General features: G+C 36.7%; 1 protein-coding gene across 2 annotated transcripts in view; it reads left to right on the top strand.

Moving 5' to 3' along the window:
• MSANTD1 (Myb/SANT DNA binding domain containing 1) overlaps positions 1–18128 on the top strand; it is a 33572-nt gene extending 15444 nt beyond the window's left edge. For both annotated transcript variants that reach the window (XM_013959937.2, XM_013959938.2), the window contains exons 3-4: positions 8079–8363; positions 17139–18128. In XM_013959937.2, coding sequence (XP_013815391.1) covers positions 8079–8363; positions 17139–17379 — 526 coding nt within the window. In that variant the 3' untranslated portion in view covers positions 17380–18128. The remainder of the gene's footprint in view (positions 1–8078; positions 8364–17138) is intronic.
• The last annotated feature ends 3600 nt before the right edge of the window (positions 18129–21728 follow it).

Raw genomic sequence — 21728 nt, 5'->3', positions numbered from 1 at the left:
CAGTCAGACCATCTCAGTTTTTCTAATTAATGTTTTTACTTTAAAGTTGCATTGGGGGAAGGGAAGAAATAAAATCACTCATACATGCACTCTGTGTGTGTGTGTAAACATTGACCTTTTTTTATTCCTATTTTTTTCCCTGTAATGCTTCTGTGAACTTCTAAGATTGCTTCTGATGCATGTTGTCATCTTGCTTTTCTATCTTGCAGTGCATTGCAGCTCCCTGCACATTGATTAAGATGCTAATTTAGGAGAGTTAGAAAACTGCCCTGCACCATCATGGTGTTGTTTCATTTTGTATTCTCGAATCTGAAATGCATCTTTCCTATTGTTTGTTCTTATCCAAAGCATGCTCGTGTTACTGAATGCTGTTGAGGTGAGGTGATATAAAGAATAGGCACAAACAAAAGCGATCACTTACAATTTATAGTTTTCTAGATACTTTTTGTTAGTGTGTGAGGATGGCAAACACTGTAATGAAACTGTAAATGATGTTAGTTGCTCACTTTGCTTTGCTTTAAGGCACCTGAGTTTTAATCCACATTTGGTGCCCGGAAGATAGTTGGAGAAGGTGCCTCACCTTAGTGTGTTTCAGTGCATCGTCCCTGCACTGTGGCATAAACTGGAAAAGGAGATCCTGGAGTGGGCAAAATTTTTGAGGCAATATTTTGTAATGCTTACGTAGAGTTACTAAATGTGATGTGCAAGAACACAGCACCAGTTGCAGGATTGGCGGGGGCATCTGCACCCAAGTAACTATTTCAGGATCTCTGATTTTTAGACAACTGCTACGGTATATTGCTAAGGTGCTATGGTCTCCAGTCTGATTTTGATAGCGATGTCACAGTTGTAAAAGAACCTGATTAGACTATGTGATCAGATAATAATACTATTTAGCAATGTGCCATGATTTCATAAAGGAAAATAAAAATATTCTTTCTTCAAACTGCTACACATACCTACATATATGCATGTATACACAGATAATTTTTTTTTTTTTTAATAAAAGGAAAAGCAGTACTTGAACGCTTCTACTAGTCCTGTTAACCAAGTTTGGTGTTGAAAGTGTTATCACCGGCAAATTGTATCTTGGGACATCTCCTGAAATAGATATTAATGATCTGAAACTTTAAAGGATCTAAAATACAAAACTAGTATTTTTTTGACAGTCAATGCATTTATAATGGTGCTTTCCAATCTGAGGATTGCATAGCATTTTAAGATCCAGTCTTACAAATAGTGCTTTGCTTATGTTGCTCAATGAAAGCCATTAGCCATTGTGCAGAAGAAATCAAAATGAGAAGATGAACATATACATAGGGAGGGGAGGAGCATTTCTCATCCAATAATTATTGCAATTGCTGCAGTTAATGTAAATATACTCATGCTCATTGTAGCACAGAGCTCAGTATGGGCTAACAGACCCAAGTATACACATAGGTTCTTGGGTACATTTTGATCTTGAGTGGAATTTTGTGCTGCCAGATAAAAGTTCAGTGCATGTGCGCTTCTGTCACAAAAGCAATTTTAGGGTGATTGTATCGCATTCCTCTATATCTGAGGTAAAAACATTATTCAAATGTTAAAATGTCATTATATAACCTATTTTATGTCATTATTTCCTCCTTGAATTCTTGTGTTTATTTCTGACTGCCCTATATTTCAAAGAGGTGACAAGAGAAAGAGATGTTTAGAAAACATGATTAGGATGAGGGGTGGAAAGCTTTCCTTATTAAAAGAAATGGAAAAGTTTGTGACTTGTTTGGAAAGAAGGCAAATAAATAGAAAGGAGTTCTAGGGGTGCATAAAAACATACAGTACTGATTTTGAGAATATAAAGCAGGTGTTCCTCTTGCCATAATACAAGAAGTTATTTACTGAAATTGTAAGATGAGAAATGTAAAACTAAAGTCATATAAATTTGTATTACACTGCATAATCAGCATGTGAAACTCATTACCACTGAAAATCACTGAGACCAAGAGTGTAGTAGTTTTTTTTTTTTATACTAAGGATCAGATGTTTATTAAATAAAAATGCAGACATTGTTTGTCTTCAAATTAGACACAGTTATAAAAGACAACGGGTTTCAGGGTTATTACTAGCTGGCAATGGAATAGGAAGTAACTATCATTATGGGAGTATTATTCTAAAACAGTCCATCAAAACATTTCTTGAAGTATTTAATATCACCCTTTGTCAGAAGAGAGATGGTGGGAACACTGGGCTGATCTGGTAGCAGTTCCTGTGTTCCCCTGCATTACTATAGATAGTCCAAGTGCATTTGGAGCAGACTATTTCAGGGCAAAATATATCATGTGCTAAAATGACTCTTAGTGGGGTTGCACTATGTTGAAGGACCATTTCATCCACTGTGGAAAATAGTTATTGCCTGGGTGGAAAACTCTGCACAGGGCCATAGATGACATGAAAATATTTGTAGGTGCATTGGGGTAAAATTGTACTTTCAGGAATCACAGAGGAATCTGAAATAGCTGTTGTGGATAGATCAGCCACCAGGATTTAATGTTCAGTTTTAAAGACACTTGTGTAGTGAGCTGCGTGAACTCCCTATTTATCTGCCTTGGAAGGAGGAAGGGCTGAGTCAAGCCTGCTGGAATTCAAAATTAAGCTCTCTGATGGGCTGGGCATCAAAAGTATTGCTTAGATTAGTGTGCCACCTCTTGCAGTTTAGCATCACTTAGAGCATGTGCTGAATTCTTTCTATTATGTAGGCTGCTTGGGGCATTCAGCACATATAGCCCTATAATTAGTCATTCTCAAAGAAGCACTTTCCTGTCACTGCTAATACACTGATCTTAATGTGTAATGGTGCAGTGTATCTGTTGTTATTATATTACTACTGACATAATATGCACTGGCTTGTAAAAATAATACAGGGTTTCTAGAGGTTGCACAGTGGTCTGTAGTTTTGACTGATTCCTTCTGATGTTTAAAAATAAGAACTGTGTAAATGCAAATTTATTATTTTCAAAAACATCACCCTCCCCAAAGCCTAGGAAACAGGATGCAGCTGTTGCTTTTTGATTTGAATCGCAGTCAATTAATGTTAATGATTGGTAAATTTGAATCAGTCTCATGATTTGAATAAAAGATTAGTCTAATTTTTTATTTTCATGTGTACATGATAGCAATTAAACACTGTTGCTTGTGTAATTCATTGCTATATTCTATGACATTAAGCAACTGGAATATTTGACCTTTGCTACAGCAAATGATCAAAGATAAGTGCAGCCAAATTACAGCAGAAAGTTAAATTTGAATATTTTACCAGCTTTCTCTTCAATTTCAATAATTTATAGCAGATGCACAACTTAAGTACTGTACTTTCATACATCTTTCTTTCCCTCACCATTGCTTGGTTCGTGAACAGTTGTTATTTATTATTTATTTTGAAAGCTTTTCTCAGAAACCCCAGGAGATGCATCTTGTATCCATTCCTTAGGGCAAGTAGTAATATCAAATACTATAGTAGTAATAATAATAAAAAAGCAATAGTGTGTTGAGCAAAGAGAGAAAAAGCAAGTTATAGATTGCATGTTTTTACTAACTAAATCATGATTTTTAAAATCTCTCTAGAACATAATATTCTAATGATTTTATTTTAGAAGGTGGATTAATAGGCACAGAGATAAAGTCTGAAAAAAGGTCAATGACAGCACAAATTACTCAACTGGTGTCTCAGTTCATTCAGTAGTATGTTTTGGAAGTAGGATCTCAAAGCCCATTAATTTATTCACTTCTCCATAGTAAGATGGACAACCACATTTCAAATTAAGTGGGTGATAGTGTTTTTCATACTTCAGATGTTTGTCCACTGGAAACTCAATTTTGATCACTGGGTATTTGGAGACAGTTCTCAGTTGCCTCTGCTCTGAGCAGAATTTAATAGAGCCTCATGAAACAATGACAGGACTACTATGCTGAATAAAATCAGCACAAATTTATTTTGCAAGTTCTGAGACTTTTCTTATTACCCTTGTTTCCTACTTACTTTCTCTGTCTGGCTCACAAACTCCTCATTGATCAGTATTGAATGTTAGGCTCATCTTCCTCTCTCATAACTATTGTGTCCCAGCCTTACTATTGTCCTGTTTCTTTATGAACTTCTTCATTTTTCGTTAAGAAAAAAAAAAGGTAAAACAAGCCTTTACATATTGGATGCAACTGCTGTGATTTGCAATAATGACTGAGTTAAGTGAAGTCATCTTTGTTTCTGACTTCTGTTCAGTTCTGCTGGGCTTATGCTTATAGGCAAAAAATCTCAGCTGTCCGCTAGGTTTTCTGAATTTCTCTGGCATTTTCAGAAGAAAACACTGTAAAATTAGCGAATCAGAGACTTGATATCAATATTACCAAGTTAGCTATTTGATTTTTTTTGTTACCAGAAAGGTAAAACACCACCACTGTTGCAGTGAATGTTCTTCCCTCCACCTGCAGTGTTCCTGCTCCTTTTCCAAAATACTGAAAACTCCTTTTCTCCTTATCTTCTGATCTCTCCATCTATTTCATCCTTTTGTCTTTACGTATGAGCCAAACTCTATACAGGTAGGTGGTTGCTGCTGGCCCCGCTTTTAAGCTAACAAAGTTCTCCTGCCCACCTTGTGGCAGTGAACTCTCTTCTTACCCTAGGGCTGTGGTAAGAAGTCAGAAGTGAAAGAATTGGTATCCATACAATGCATTTAGAGCCAGGGAGATGTCTGGTTTTGTATAGCTGCAACCCTAGAGCTGCGTCGGCATGATTATTTTGTCACAAGTGGCAGGTACACATCTGAGCTCAAACATGGAAAAACAAAGTACTGGCCTATTCAGACAAGATACCTACTCTTGAAAAATTTGCTAAAGATGTCAACATTTAGCTCAGAATGATATAATAGACAATGCTAAAGGGAGAATAGTTTGAGTGCTATTCTAGTGAAAAATTAACACTTAAAAGTTAATGTGTTCAGAATGGTCATTAGTGCACCATCTGTGATTCAAAGCAAGGTACTACTACTTGGAGCTGCCTTCATTTGGGACTTAGACCACATACTCTCTTAGTAGCAGTTGCTTACTGCTACATTTCTAGTGTTACATTAGCAGTAAGAATAAATGTGGAAAATGTGGGCCTCCTGCTGAATGAGGTGGGTGATTTAGTGACTTCAGCTGCAAATAATAAGGCTAAGGATACTCAGTGCCTTCTTTGTGTAGGTCTTCACTGACCAGGTCTCCCAGGTTTTTGCTCCTGTAGAGAAACTACCAGCAGTGGAAGAGGATTGAGTCAAAGATCAGCTTTGAAAAGTCGTGAAGATTGAAGGAGGTCCCTGATGACTGAAGAAAGGCCAGTGTTGCACCAATCTTCAAAAGGGCAAGAAGGATGGCCCAGGGAATTACAGGTTGATCAGCTTCGCTTTAGTTCCTGGGAAGGTCATAGAGCAATTCATCTTGGTGGAGACTGGGAATAGCCAGAAGGGATTTACCAAGGGTAAATCATGTCTGACCAACCTGATTGCCTTCTGTGTTTAAATGACTAGATATGTGGATGAGGGGAGAGCAGTGGGTGTCATCTAGCTTGACAATAGTATTTTGACACTTTTCCCAGAGCATTCATTTTTCCAAGTTGGGGTATTACATTCCACATGGATAGACTACTAGATGGGTAAAAAACTGGCTGGATCACTGGGTTCAAAGGATAATAGCTGATAGCTTATACTCTACCTGGAGGCTTGTTCCGAGCAGAGGACAGCAAGGGTCTATACTGGGACCTGTCCTGTTTAATATCTTAGCAATGACCCGAAGGAGGAGATGGAGTGCACTCTCAGTATGTTATGGATGGCTCCAAGCTAGAGGGTGCAGCCTGTACCCACGAGGGCAGGACTGCCATCCAGAGGGACCTAGGCAGGTGGGAGGAACGGGCTGACATGAAATTCAACAAGGAAAAATGCAAAGTCCTGCACCTGAGGTGGTCAAATGCCCTGCATTGATACAGAGTGGGGACTGACTAGCTGGGTAGTGGCTTTGCTGATGAGGACCTGGGGGTCCTGGTTGGCAGCAGGCTAGAAGTGAGAAAGCAGTCTGCCCCCAAGTGGAGTCGGCAGAACACCACATCTGAGCTTTATCCATCCTCTCTGGCACAATGCCTTGCAGCTCTCAAGGCTCAAACCACGTCTGGTGAAGTTGGCAGCTGCTGGACTTTGCACTGGCATGGCTGAAAAGTGCTCACGCATGGCTTTTTGCTGTTTCACCCATGGGGATGACCGACTGAATTGTGAAGAGCAGTTGAGGATGATAATATTGTAAAATATGTTGCTCAAATATATCGAGGGTTTGAAGATGGACAAAACAATGTGAAATGTGGACTTGGCTAGTAGGTTTTAGTAGTATAATTGATAGACTTTTAATGCAAACAGCTTAAACAAAGTAAAAATAATCAATATTAAATGATAGTTGCTGTCAACCCCGTATTTAGCTATTTTGTATCTGTGCTTGATGGATATGTATTCATATGTAGGTTGCACTGGATATTTTCTGACTATGAAATTGCAGCAGCAGGTTGTGAAACATGTATGAAATTAAAATTTTGAATGCACAGAGGGCTTAAAAATACAGATGGCTGTGGAGGCTTTGCTATGCAGGGCTATGATGTGCATTTCCAAATAGCTGGAAAAGCTCATCAGACCTTGCAAGTACAAGAAAAAAAGAAGAATCCTTAAACTGTTTTAAAGTCTAAGCAAATATTTTTTCCTTTCTTTCCTCAATGGTGGATTTCCCCTTCTCTAGGCTGAGAGTTGTTTAAAAGGAAGAACTTCAAGTTCTCACTTTTAAGTTTGGCACCATTTTTAGCATGTTTACATGTTATTTAATTCTATCCTTTGCAGGGCCAGTGTGGGCAGGATGGATTCTGAGGAAGAAAAGAGTGTGAAATGCTTCAAGAAAAGGAGATGGGCCAGGTGCCCAAGAATAGCTCTTACCCTTTTTTTTCTGCAAATAGAAACCTCTTCCTAGCTAGGAGAATCAGGATTTGGTTCAGCTGTTGATTTGAATGTCTACCTTATAAAAATGAAGCATTTGTCATTGGTCTTGCCTTTCCTGTTTTGTTCCCTTACTGCACTTTGATGTAGAGTAACAAGATCCCAACTGAGAAAGCAAATGAAGAGAAAGCTGGGGACTCTGTCTCAGCAATAGAGTTTCTTTGAGATGCATAACTTATCTATACACCTCAGTTTTATGTTTCTTGATTAAAAACAAATAAAATAACAATATGTACCAAGTGGGCTGGGGGTGAACTTTGTGTTAGGACTGAGTAATAGATTTCATAATAAGATGCATGTGAAGGACAAGCTCATGGCTAATGAGATTCCTTTCACTATAATGTTTTAATACATGCTGTTTATAATGCATTATTAACTGTTTTTGCTGTTTTTTTGGTAAATAGATGAAATTCATGCCTCTTCCTACACTGATCTTTACTCTGTAACAGATATATGCAAATCTACATCTTATGGTTGTCACTAGGATGGTCACCAGGGCAATTCAGAGTTTTCAGGATATATTAGGAAAAGGATATTAATTCTATTTATAGACACTTGTATTCATAATGGAAAATAAATATTTGTTCTTCAACACATGAAAGGACATGGCTTACCATAACTGTTTAGTTTGATAAAGGCAGCAATGTGTTCCCTGCTCTAGTTGTTTTAGTGCACTGTCAGGGACCTCTGTCAGATTGGTTAGTATGGCACTGCGTAAGGGGAAGGAAAAATTATTGTATGATTAATGTGGTTGTACTATTTAAACATATTCTCCTTCCCACTAAAAGCTGTAGTATTCTTTATTTCTATTGAATCTCATTTGGGGTAACATGCATCTTTTTATCCCAAGTTAAAACTAGGAAAAGAAATTTAATGGCTTCATTGGAGATTTAAAGAAAAAAAAAGTCTAATTTTGTTCTCATTAACAATTTTCAGTTTGACTCCCAAATGTGACCTGAGCAAATGTTTTGAGACAGTAGTATAAGATCTATATAAAAGTATTCTTAAGGGAAAACAAGCATTAATGTTGTGTGCCTTTTCTTACAGGAAATTAAAATGCATGACTGACAGTGAAACGGTTGCACCTGACTGGCCTTACTACAAAACCATTGATAGGATCTTATCCAAAGTGACAGACCACAGCGATGTGAAAATGCATGAAAATCAGCAGCCAGGTCCTTCTACATCACAGACAGAGGCCTCGCAGTCTCCATCAGCTAAGTCTACACCCCTGTACTTGCCATATAACCAGTTTACATATGAAGGAAGGGAAGAGTGCTTTGAAGATGAACATTCAGAGAGCTCATCCAGCTTACTTTCTTACAAGTTGAGGTAGCATCTAATTCTTTTTCCTTTCTTATATTTCACGGAATGAACCAGATCTGCTGTATAAAAGGAAGATCCTAGAACATTGCTCTCTGATGACTGTTGTAGCTTTTCTGTAAATCACAAATGAGATAAGTTCTCCAGTCTCAGCCATTCTGCTAAACTAGGGTACTTTCTTCCTTCACGAGAGACTGGAAGGGAGTAGAAAGACTGGGCAAAAGGTCATATATTATTGCCAAAATTCAGCATGCATGTCACTGATCACATGAGGCAGAGTATTTGTAATAGGAGTACAGGCATGTTCTAGTTAGTATAACAGTGCAATGAGAGATGTAACGTACTGCTTAGATGTACTTTTTTTCTTAATCTAGTCTTGCTTTTGGTAGTACTTTTGAATTTCATGAGTATGAAATTTCACTGGCTTCAGCTATTATTAAAATGGCGAAAAGATGCAAACTAAATATTTCTGAGGACACTGAAACTATGGTACTCATGCAGTTTGAAAGTACATTACAGTCATTTTAAATATAATCAAGAATGTCACTTTTTCAAAGTAAATGCTAATTTGAGAATGCAAATTTGTGCTTCCTTTTTTGATAAGATTGGAATTCTCTGGGAAACACAATTTTAACAAAATGCAGGATTGTACAGTTGATGCAAAATTTAGACTTTACTGGTCTCATTTTTCATCCAGAGTGCTGTAGAAATAAGACTTGATTACAGTTTTCTGGCAGGAAAAAAAAAGTTGATCTTGGAGATCCCTATCATGGGTCTATGAGGCTTTAACTATAACAGCAAAATTATCTGTCAGTCATGCAACTGAGAAGCTGCTGAGCTGGAAGAACCACCAACCAAACAAGTTTGGATTATTGATTTCCAGGCCTACTTTTGCAAGAGTAAAACCAGGATAAATTCATTCAATGATTCAAGGAAATGGTACTTGAATAGCTGATAATTTTAAAAACATACTTTTTTGCATATTTTTGGTACCTCAGTATGTATTCTTGTGAATAATTCTTGAACTGTAACAGCCTTTTTGTTCACAAGCAACAATGCTTTTAATCATAGTTCATATTAAGTAGTTGATATCCCTAATACATAATCTGTCTTGATTTAGAATCTGTAAACTCCAAGATCACATTTCTTATGCAAGGACTTTTTTTTTCCAAATCAGAATTTTATTTCTGATAATATTATTTAGTATTTAATTTAAAGGTCACTTTTCTGTAAACATGAGGTATATTTATTCACTAGACCATTTGGTAACATAATATAATTTTTAAAAGTAAGTTACCTCAGCTTAGGGACAGCTCCAGGCCAACACTGGCTTTGGTAAGTACGAGGGGAGGAGAGAGGTCTCCACCCTAGTTTTCATTACAAGGTGTAGACAAGCCATCACAGAAGTCAAGCTAATCAACCACAATGTGTATCCGTTGTGTTTATTGGTTTGCATATTTACTCCCACTCTCGCGTAGATATTTTCATCTACAGGCAAAGTGGGCTTGTATTGCTCTAACTGAATTCTCTCCATAGTGATAAGGTCTGAAAATTTTAGGCTGTAATGAATTTTAGCCAACTTCAGGTTCAGTGATTTCTTCTTCATCCAAGGTAATTACCTAACCTGTTTCAGTCAAAAGTATCTGAACTTTACTTGGCCAGTTTGGAAACTTCAGACCATTTAAATCTACCCTTTAATAGCACGGACTGGCTTTGAACAGGCTGCAAGTCCATATGGCAGGTAATGACGTGCTGCCCTTGCTCTAGCTCAGGCCACGGTGGTGCTGTTGTCCAGTAAGGATGGCTGTGAAAGTAGGTCTGTGAAGGGGAGGGAAAGGCAGGTCAGCTGTCTGCACAGTAGGGCCTCTGTAATACATTGCTCCCCAACTACTAATGCAGCCATGCTCTGACCATACTATTGTTTACTACGGTTATTAAAGAATTATGTACAATGCAATATTGTGCATCTCATTTAACTGCAAGATATGTTCATATTCATCAGTTCAAGTGCAGTTGTGTATTTGTGTTAAAAAAGAAAAAAAAGTGATCTGGTGATCTATAGCCACCACTTGAGAGATTAGTATAACATATCAGGTGAGTGACATGATATGATTAAAAATGTGCAAGTACTTGTGACATTAATGGGGCCTGTATCTGGAAGGAAGAAAAGAGAGGTGTTACAATAGTCATAGTGGGTCTCGAAAAGCTTGTACAGCTTTGACTTGTTTAGTTCAGCCGGATGAAACACAGAAGTATAGGGAATCCTTTTTTTGGCCAGAATGAAATACAGCACTTGCTAATGATATCAGATGGGTTGAAATCACTTATAGCTGCCATCATAAGACAGGAAAGATATTTCTTTTAGAGGTTACTAACGGAATTATGAGTTGAGAAGCAATTTTCAGCTTAAGCAATTAGTGTGTCGTACTATACATCAAAAACACTTTGAAATAACCAACCAGAGAGAAAAGAATTGGCATACAAAATTTAGATCCATCTTGTTTTTTTGTAAATGCCTTGTCTCTAGAAACTGCATGGATAGTCCAATAGGCTAAAAAAAGACCTAAAGACAATATTGGGATTTTGAATTGAAAAAAAAACATTTCAGGTCCCCAATTTCCCCCTCAATTTTTGTGTTTTACAACTATATGTAAAACATGTATTTTGAAAAACATATACATATATCTATTTTTAAAGTATAGTATATTTTACAACTGTATATTTCTTATTTTTCTGTGAAACAGTTTATACACAGATCGGTCAAATATACACAATGTTTTTTTTTTTTTCCAGTAGTAAAAATCATGATGTTATGGCAACAATAGATCAGTAAAAAAACCCTCAAGCTCTGTGTGTGTGTGTGTCTGTGTATGTATGTATGTGTGTGTATATATATATATATATATATATATATATATTTTTTTTAGAGTCAAATTTAAACTTCTGAAAATCTTACCCTTGTCCCTTTAAACACTTGAGCTTTTGAGTGTAAGCTTTGTATTTTCCATAGTATCCCTGAATGTAGCAGGAGGCTACACAGAATTATATAAGTTACAACATAAATGATTGGATTTAATGTTTAATTTCATGACAGAGAAAGATGTCAAGACTTATACTTCAGTCACTACATACATACTTTCAAGCTAAAAATAGTTGAAACTGGGTTTCTTTGCATTTTACTTGAAGTTTGAGTTTGGGAGCTTCTTGCAAAAACCTTACATTTTTCTAGTTAATGATAGTACAATTAACATAGGATCAAATTAAATTTTTTTGTAGCAATTTCCAGATGAGAAAAACATTTGGAATCCTTATTTCCCTTTAATGGTTCAGTATTGTACTAACACTGCTCTTGGGCTTCAACAAAGCTTGCATTGTATTGCAGTGCCCATAAAACATGTGACAATAATAGAATTGTCAGTAATATAATACAATGTGATGGAGTCTTGTACTGCAGCTTAAAAAAAAATTTTAAACCAAAATTTGTAGCAACAATATACATGACATTTTATCTAATTGAAAGCAGGTTGGTTTTTTTTCCACCCTGTGAACTAATTTATAGTCTTGTTTTTTATTGTCAAAGTAGTAACAGAACTCATGTATGTGGTTCAGATCTTATCTGTTCTGCCATTGCTTTCATACTGAAAATTGGAATGAAAAGTTACATTCATGGATCGATAAACTATAGTAAAGACCACAATATCATCTAGTCTGATATCCTATTAAACACCATCCATGTACTGAATCCAATTACTCTGATGTGGAGCACAGAAATTTTATTTCTATGACGTGGTTCCCTTCAGTAGTGGACTACTGCACTCAGAAACCCCATATCTATGTTGTCCTCCACTACTTTGTTCCTATGATTTGTTTGTTAGAAATTTTCCAATAGATATCCAGTCTAGATCTGATATGCTCCGAAGACTGAGAATTCATGCATCTCTATGGAAATCTGTTCTAGTGATTAATCCCTCGCTTAAACCAGTATCTTGTTTCTAATTTGAATATATTGAGATAAATAGAAGTAACATCTGAAAGTTTAACTTTTCACTCTATTGGAGGCTCTTTCAATATTTTATATTTTTTGCCTTGAGGTAGTTGTAAACTATTATCATATCATCTTTTAGTATTCTTTGTTTTTTAAAAGGTAGGTTGAGTTGTTTGGTACCAGAAGGTTTACACACACAGAAAGAGCAAGAATAGGTACCATGAATTAACCAAGATGTGAATTGTGTGATAGAACTTGAAGTGCATTAAATTTTGGTGTGGATGCTAATTCAGGAGGTAACAGTTTTGGCAAGACCTTTAATCTTTTTAAAATTAAGTAATGGCTATTCAAAATCTGAATGGGCAGCAGCTACAAAGAAATTTGAGCTTTAGGTTATGCACATTATATAGCGCATAACTCATTATGCAGACTTGTTATCATAGCAAGGTTCTTTGCCCACCCTTCGAGCCATTTTTGTGGTTCTTCTCTACACTTCAAGGAAGAGTCTCATTAATTCCTGAATACATTTGGCTGTATTGGGATGAACCTAGTTTACCACAAGATCCAGATTGCTCTGGTTCTCAGTCCTGACACTGTAAAGATATTTGTCATCTCTACTATTTATTTATTTATATCCAGACCATTGTTAATTCTTTTTCATAAAGATATGGGTTATGGAGGTCTACTCAGATTTGTACATAACTACAAAAGCACAAACATGCCAGATACAGTGGTTAGCAGTTGAGAGCCATAAACTGCAGATACTGACAGTGCTGGAGACCCATTTGACATGAAGTAGTCAGAAAGGAAAAATTGTTAGTGTGGTTTTGTGGAGGTAACGCATTTGGTAAATGGATTACTTTTTATATTTAACTCCTGTTTCATTAATTATTCACACACATCCCTGAAATATGAGCCTTACTTGGTGAGTTGTAGGTAATCAGCTGAGGAACTTTTTAATTGAACAGTGAATTAAACTGATCTATCTTACATAGGTAGAGAGCACAAGCATTTGAGACTGAAGACATTTTGTCTAATAGTATCTGGAGGTTTTGCTTTGTTCTGCCTGGTCCCAGCACACACTGTCAATTCTATTCAGCCTCCAAGGTGAGGGGGAACATTTGTATCCCTTAGTTTTCTTTGCTGTTTTGGACCTTTGTGTGGACATAGCTTTCCAAGGTTCCGCTTGGAACATAGTCCCAATGCCAAAGCTCTTCCATGCTTTCTTTGCTTGCGTGCTCAGGGAAACATCAGTGCCAATTCTCTTGGAGACTCTTTGTCGTAGACACTGGACTCCCAAGAGTACCAGCAGATTGTCTTTGAGGTCCTGGATTTCCTAGACCTCTCTTTCCTCCAGACCTCAAAATCTACCCTCAGAGGTTAGGCTTTGCAAAGAGTGGAGATGCTTCTTTTACAGAGCGTGTGGATGCTCTCTCTCAGGATCTGTTGCACCCCTCATCATTACAGAGGTGTTGACTGCATAGGAATGCAATGTAGAAAATCAGCAACAGGAACCAAATGATGTTTGCTACAGCAGATATTGATCATTTCTTATGCTGGTGCCTAGAGACTGTTCAACTGGAAGTAGTCCTGGCTGAAACTATTTCAGGCTGTTGATGCTGGTAGGATGCGCAGTGTTGAGTCTTATATGCCATATTTCTAGCCCTGCTTCCTGCTGGTCTCTCTGCTATAAAGAGATATTGACACTAGAGAGCGCTCTCTGGCCCTACCTAGGAGACTTCCAGCTTCTCAAGAAAGATGACCCAGTATCTTAGGAAACACTTCAGGATTCAAATGACTCCTTCAGGAATCACTGGACGTTTTGCATCATTCCATGTCCCTGAGGGCTTTTTACTCATAAATTAGGTTCTTTAGATTCTTCTTTCCTTCTTTCGTAGACCCCTTCTCAAAAGGTCTCCTTCAAGAGCTATCTTGCAAGAAGAGAGGACTGTAAATTCCAGGTCTTTACTACAGACTTGTGTGTGGTCACTGAAACCCTCTCACTGATGGCCTCTATGGCTGCAGAGAAAATGAGGCTGGGAGCACACCAAAGATAGGGGTGTCTGAAAACGTTATTTCTTTTCAATGAAGGCTGGCTAATTACCAAGCTGTGTTTGTTAACTATAAACAGAAACACAGTGAGTATTTAGGAGACCTTAAAGAATACTTGTGCCCTGGTTTTGGGGGAGACTTCTCTGTGCTATGGCTGCCACCCAGTTTTGAGCAAGCACTTGTCAGTGGGTACTTGCTCAGTATCGCAGACTGCAGATACTGCTGATATGGCTTCCCAGGTAGCTGTCATCGCCATCAGACATTTTGCCTCTCTCTCCTCTCTGGAGCTGTCCAAGACAGTTATTGTGTTGGATGCACTGTTATATATGTAATAGCTTTTGATGGGCCACATCTGTTTAATTGAAAAACAGATTACATCTTGCATTCCTGTATGGACTCTATGACAACCCTTCAATCAGTTATATTGAAAAATAAGGCTCCTTTTAGATCTTTCAATCCAAATCACTCCATCTCCTTTTCCTGCACTATTTTCTGTCCTGACTGAAATAAAAAAGTGGTAGCCACAATTACCAAGAAAGCTCATGCAATATTCAGTGCAGCTCAGTATTCTTGACATGCCCCAGATTTTCTCCCTCATTCCTTATTAAGGACCATTCTCACTAAGACTTACTCTGACAAGATGTCCTTGTTGCCCTAGGTCCCAGTGCTCACCAGTTACAGATAGAGAGGTTTTACCACAGCTTCTTTCTAGTACTGTATGGGGCAGAGGATAGAGATTTGCCTAGTTTCTGGTAATTAGATCCTCTATGCAGAAAAAAAATCAAATTAAAAGGTGACTTTGGCCGAAATGATGCCATCATTTCAGAAAGCAGATTGGTTTGTTGCTCTGTCTCCTAGAATACATGCTTTTCTAACCAGTGCGAGCGGAGTGATAGGAACCTTAGAATAAGCAGATCTCGTGTTGTCCTTAGACTGCTGTAGACCTTTTCCACTTGGTCAGCGTCTTTGAGAAACACATTTCAAATAATTCTGGCCCTTTGAATTAACAGGGCAAAACTGAATCTGGTGTCAGCCAAGACCCGTTTTTTGCAGGATGTCCAACTATGATAATCTCATTGACCAGCTGAAGGCTTGGGCCACAGTTTATGCAAAAAGCAACATGTATTTTTTTGACAACACGTCTTTGATGCCCAAAATCAAACATGATTGTCATGTTTGGCCATCATGTTCAAATGACTATTCCAAGTGTTTTTCTCCAAGATTTTAATAGCATTTAATTTGATCCACATTTCTTTTCATAGACCTCACCCTTTTTTTGGGTTATTGCACACTTGAATGTCAAAAGGACTGTGTCTTTTCATTTTATTTGCAGCATTAAGTCTTTCAGGTGCTTAGGATTGTTTATTTCTCTTTCTGAGAGATCAGAATGTCACAGTCACTGTTGCACAAAGCAACTGAAGCCTATCAAGTAGGATAAGGTGCATGAAATTATGATACAAATCTGCCACAGCTGAGTGGCATCCCTCCACACTCCACTTCTTCACATTACTAAAAACACATTCCTCAAGAGTTCAGGTTGTGTTGATATCCTCATTCAAGGATGTCCTGACACCTGCAGGGTGTTGACCTGGCACACTACTCGCAACTGTGTTGTCTCATTATTGCATTTCATCCAGAGAGGATGCTGCATTTGGCAGAACATGGCTGAGATCGCTGTTTGCCTGAAGGGACTTTGAGACCCATCACTGGATACCTCTGATATGTGGATCTCCATTCTGGAGTTACTAAAAGAATGAATGAACACATGGACTGTCATTCTTGAGTTAAAAAAACAAATTACCTATCTGTAACTGAAGGCTTTTTCAGATGTGTTGTTCACGTGCATGTTTGCTTGCTGCCTGCTGTTCCTCCTCCTTCACAGTCTAGCATGCTTCTTTCTTAGATTACAGGTTAAAAGAAACAGATCTTGTGTCTGTGTGTGTGGATGCACACTTTGTGTCAGTAAGCAATGAGCAGACGTGTCAATGGATTCTGCTACAGTAAAAAGCCTGTGGTCCTGAGTTCATGTGTTGCATAGTTACCCCAAGCTAGGATGGCCATGTGAACTATACATCTTGAGAGCACTCACCAGCTTCTCTAAAAATGGGAAGGTGGTAGATGTAGTATTCTGTATTTCTGGTAAATGTATTTGATGAAAAAAACCAAGCTGTTAAACTGCCACCCCAAAATATCTGTAAAACCAAATATGAAATGTGATCAACCTGTGGCCTGTATGATAAAAAGGAGCCTTGCAAGCGGTATCCTGCTCAACTTGTATATAGTTTATAATGCTTTGTGCTCTAGTATATAAATAAGTGGTTGGTGCAACTGCTTTGCCTCAGTTTAAGGGCAAATTCTAAGACTAGTATGCCATAGTGGGATCAACCTCACTGATACAATGTTTTAAAAAAAATAATAACTGGAATAAATATAATAGCTAGATAAGCAAAAGGTCTCTCCCAATATAGCTTTTAAACTTGATGTGTAAGAAATGTCAAAATAAAAAGAAAATACTATGCCTCATACTCTGCAGGGAAAATTCTTGTTAAAAACAAAGATTAAATTTTTTTTTTACAGTCAGTAACACTATACAATACTAAAGTAAATACTTATGTTTTGGCATGAACTTGAGAATGAATTTATTGGAAGATTCATTTTTTAAAAACCAGCCTTAGTTATAGCTTGAGTTTTAGGACCTAACATTTTTTTTTTGTGAGTTTAATGGATAACAAATATTCATGTTTCAGAGCTGAAGAAAGACCAGTTAAGAAAAGAAAAATGCAAAGCTGCAGCTTCCAAAAGAAGAAGCTAAAATTAATGGAGGCCATGTTGGAAGAACAAAAGAAGTTAAGTAGAGCTATGGAAGAAACCTGTAGAGAAGTGCGCAGGATTCTGGATCAGCAAAACATCATTCAAGTTCAAAGCTTACAGCTACAGGAGAGAATGATGAATCTACTGGAGAAAATGATCTCCAAATCTAATGTTTAGTCTCCTTTGTGAATGCCTCTGAGATTATTACTGATATTATAGACATCCCTTTATTGCACACCTTATGTGTGTCTATTGCCCTATTCCCAGGTTTTCCATGGAAATTAAAATCTTAGTGTAATCATAGTTAAGCAAAGAGAAGAGATAATGCAGGGTGAGAGCTATTCTGTATGAGAAAACTAGTGCAATAAATGCCTAAGTTGAAGTATTTTTATACAGAAAGATTAAGGGATGAATAGCTCTGGGAACTTTTTTCAGTACTATTTATGCCTAGGTCAGGTATTGTTTTACGAACAGCAGTGTTGTATGTTGCTTCACATCAAGGACTGCAGCCTGACCTGTTGTAGGAGAACAAAGTAGTGTATTTCTAAACATGCTAATTGCATCTTGACTTTGCTGAAGAGTAAACCCTGTTTTGAAACATATGCAGTGATTGTACAAGTGACCTTTGGTTCTTGTGAAGAGCTACTTGGGACCATGAGATACATCAATTTAAACTCCATGGCTGATATGAATAGTACTCTAAGATATTACGGTAAAAAAACACTTTTGATAATAATAAACAAACAAACAAACAAACAAACAAACCTTACTATATACTGAATACTAAAATGTATAGAAGATACTTGAAGTTGCTTTTGATATTAAATGTATAATTTTTTTCATTATTAACTGGAATCTGTTGACTTAATGAACCAGCAATGAAAACTCTCATTTATTCTCTATCACAAAAGAAAAATATTGTAATGTGTGTATATACTTATATATATATATATATATATATATCTCAAATGAAATAAAGAAAAAGAAGAAGCTTATTTATTATTGCTGGGCAGACAGTATGCTTTGGGACAGTGCAAAATAGCGGGAGAGATAACCAAGTTCAAAGTTTTAAATTCTTAATTGCAGTGTAAAGATTTCCTGTACTAATGCCTAAAATATATAGACAGAACTTATGAAGAATGTTCAACACCTCTACATATCAGTATTTGCTGATGGAACAACTTTGGTAGGCAAGTGGATGTTTTACGGAGTGGTCAGTAAACCAGATCAACATTGATATACCACAAGAGGGAGCTGAAGGCATAAAGGATTATATTTAAGTGGTTAAAATGAAGTACTAGCAAATGTTTGATTCTTTAATGACATATGGCATTGAAAAACCTTTAACGTAAATTCAGAAATTCATCAGCTGAATTTCATATACACCATTTCTTTTTGCTTATTTTTTGAAAAACATATTTCTCCTGCTTTCACTGTATTTGCAAGATTGAGTACCCAAGATTAGATTCAGATATAGAAGTAAAGAATTAATGTTAGTAGTAGGAACTCAGGCCATTTTACATTCTCACCATTAAACAGTGGTGAATTGCTTGAATTTTTGTTTTTGAAGTTTTGTATTTTCCCTATAATCTAACATATTGCTATCTAAATTAATGTTAGCTATTTTAAAACCCAGGCCTGACCAATTAATTTGTAATTATGCCTAGTGAATAAGATAAAGGTTAGCCTCACCAAGGAAATTAATGTGAAAATATTCCTTAGAAGATCCCTTACATATGAAGATTAAGAATGACACAGCTCTAAAAAATGATTATTCTATGTAAATGTGGCCCCTTCCTACATAGTCTAAATCATGATAACAGGATAATGCAAATGCAGTAGAAGACTGAACCTGAAGAAAATAGTGGTTGCTCAAGATGAAATGATGAAAATTAAATGAAAAGATGAAATAATTCTTCCTTCACACATTTACTATGGTGATTGGTACTGAAAAAGGGCAGTTTGGCCTGATTTTTGCAAAGTCAAGTTGAATTTGTATGGTTGACATTTAGCAAAAGTGAAATTCCAAATACTTTTGTGTATGTAGATTGAATTAGTTGCATCTGAAAGAGAATAATGAAACCTCATTACCTGTATGCCCGCAGAACTGCTTTTGAAAGCAGGATTGTTCCTAAGGTTGTATAGGTGATCAGCGTACTTCTAAGGACATCATCATACATGTATCTGGGTGGGAGGGAATGTGTTGTGCGGTTTTTTTTAGTGTTTGGCACATTCCAAATGTAGAGATATTATAGATTCAGGTAGGTTGACGTATCCATGCTGTACTGCTTCCTGACATTCTGTATGTAAAAAGAAACTCTCCCTTGACGCCACAGGATTAACATTTACTCATATTATCTACTTTAACCCTGTAGTAATTAAATCCAATCAATGTGCAATAACAATGACAACTTGTACAGCAGAGCAGGTAGCCCCTCTCCTTGTTTGCCATGAGAATTATAATTCCACAGTTGTATGGACACAGGAATGCAAGAAATCTCCTGGTTGCTTGCCTGCTACTACAAGCAACCATGTCACATAATCCCTTTAGTAAATGTATGGAATTGCATTTTAAAGTGAGTCCAGTGTTTTGTCCCCAGAATTATGAGAGCTGCATTACAAATGGGTAAGTTGGAATTTAGAAGATTGTTTCTAAGTTTATTCATGGTTAATTTACATCTGTTTGTTCTTGTGTCAACACTGTGATTTAGCTGCTTCTCCAGTGTTTACCCCTGAGAACCCATGCAGCCCTTCTTCAAGAGTAACACTTCTACTTTTCTGTTAGAAGGTAGGGATTAATCTGTTGACTGTTTTGCTAAGTCTTCTCTTTTGAGTTCATCCTTCTTATAGATGAATGACCAGAATGACATATAGTATTCCAGGTGAGACTCTGAGCATTGTCTTATATAACTACATTAAAGGAAGCAGTGTTTGTTTGCAGGCTGAGAGATTTTTATTTCTACATAAAAAGCCATTTTTAAGTAGTTCCATTTTTTAAAACCTCATCTCTTTAGTAAAATGCTTTATTTCAACCCTTCCAGATTATTTGTGTTATAGCCTTGTTTTTGTCCAGAAGGTGAGCCAAGTACTGCTGTAAACAAATATAACTAGTTTCACATATGTTAGAATATTTCTAATGATTTTTTTTGACAACAGATTGAAAAATTCCTGCCTAAACAGGTTTTTTTTGCTGCTGTTCATTTTGTTTTAGTAATGCCCGGACACTTACTTGAAAAATTGAGTAATTTTTCTGGTTTTGTTTTTGAAGGTAGGAACGTATCTCATCTATATGGGACAGCTGGCTGCAGGTAAAGATATTTGAATATTTGAGATGTTCAGACCAATTATAACTTGAAAGACCTGCCTTGAATTAAAGTGCTTGGTAGAACTCCTGGTTTTGCAAGACTGAGAGACTGTTTCTGTATCTGTATGAGTAAGGAGTTGAGAGTGTAATAAGTATTCAAGGAGAGCACATCATGGGTTACCCAAGTTTATCACTGTAACTATGACATTAGAGTAACTCCCTCATGGCTTCTGGAAGTGTGATCAACAAACTGTAGCACTGGAAAACAAACTTGCTAATTTCAGGGAAGTAATGGAGTCACCATAGCATGATATCAATTCCAGTAAATTAAGAGCCTGTATTACACACACACACACACACACACACACACACACACACACACGGTGCAAATAGGAAAAATAAATAGGGGAGGAAATACAGTGCCTGGAGGCAGGTGACGTTTTAAGTTATGTAAAAACAGAATGAAAAGGAACCTGAGGAGACCTGAGAAAATAAGATTTTTGGAAACATGCAAGCAACTGAGGAGAAGGGAATGGTGATGGAAGGAAAGATAGAAAAAAATATGTTGGATAAAGGGGCTCTAAACTAGCCCTATTCAAAACTAGTAATTACAGGTGAGAGAAGGAACACTAGATTTAAAAAGATTTAAAAAGATAGGAAAATGAAAATGGAAGAAAAAGCATGATGGTGAAGGAGAAAAGTTATAGTATGAATATGAATAAGAGCTAATGCAAGTGAAATTCAGTATATTTTGATTAGACGTCACTCCTACAGATACGTGAGTCAAATTATAAATAGTGTACAGCAAGTAGTGACATTTTTTTCTCATTAGAGAATAATGTCTCTGGACAAATATTTGGAAGCAAATAAATTTTTCACAAATTAGTGAAATTAGGTAATTTGTAAGAGAATTCCATTATAATTACAAAGCATAATCTTATGTTGATAGTAATGATTTTCTGGTTAAAATAGTTTGTTATTAACAATATTATTTTTTTTCTTGGTTTTAAATTGGCGAATCATTTTAAGATTTCAGTTTACTTCAGGCCCTGCCAAATTTAACAGTTTTACAGAGAAACAGGCAACATATTTATGGACACGGAATGTCTTTTATCATTTCCTCCAGAGATGGCCATCTCTTTTGCAAAGTACAAAAACAACAGAAAATCACACACACAATTTTTTTATTATTATTTTTTCCAGATTTAGTCTGCACAACTCA

Source organism: Apteryx mantelli, chromosome 5 (assembly GCF_036417845.1).
Source record: "Apteryx mantelli isolate bAptMan1 chromosome 5, bAptMan1.hap1, whole genome shotgun sequence".
Classification (NCBI taxonomy): Eukaryota; Metazoa; Chordata; class Aves; order Apterygiformes; family Apterygidae; genus Apteryx; species Apteryx mantelli.
This window is presented reverse-complemented; position numbering and strand designations above follow the sequence as displayed.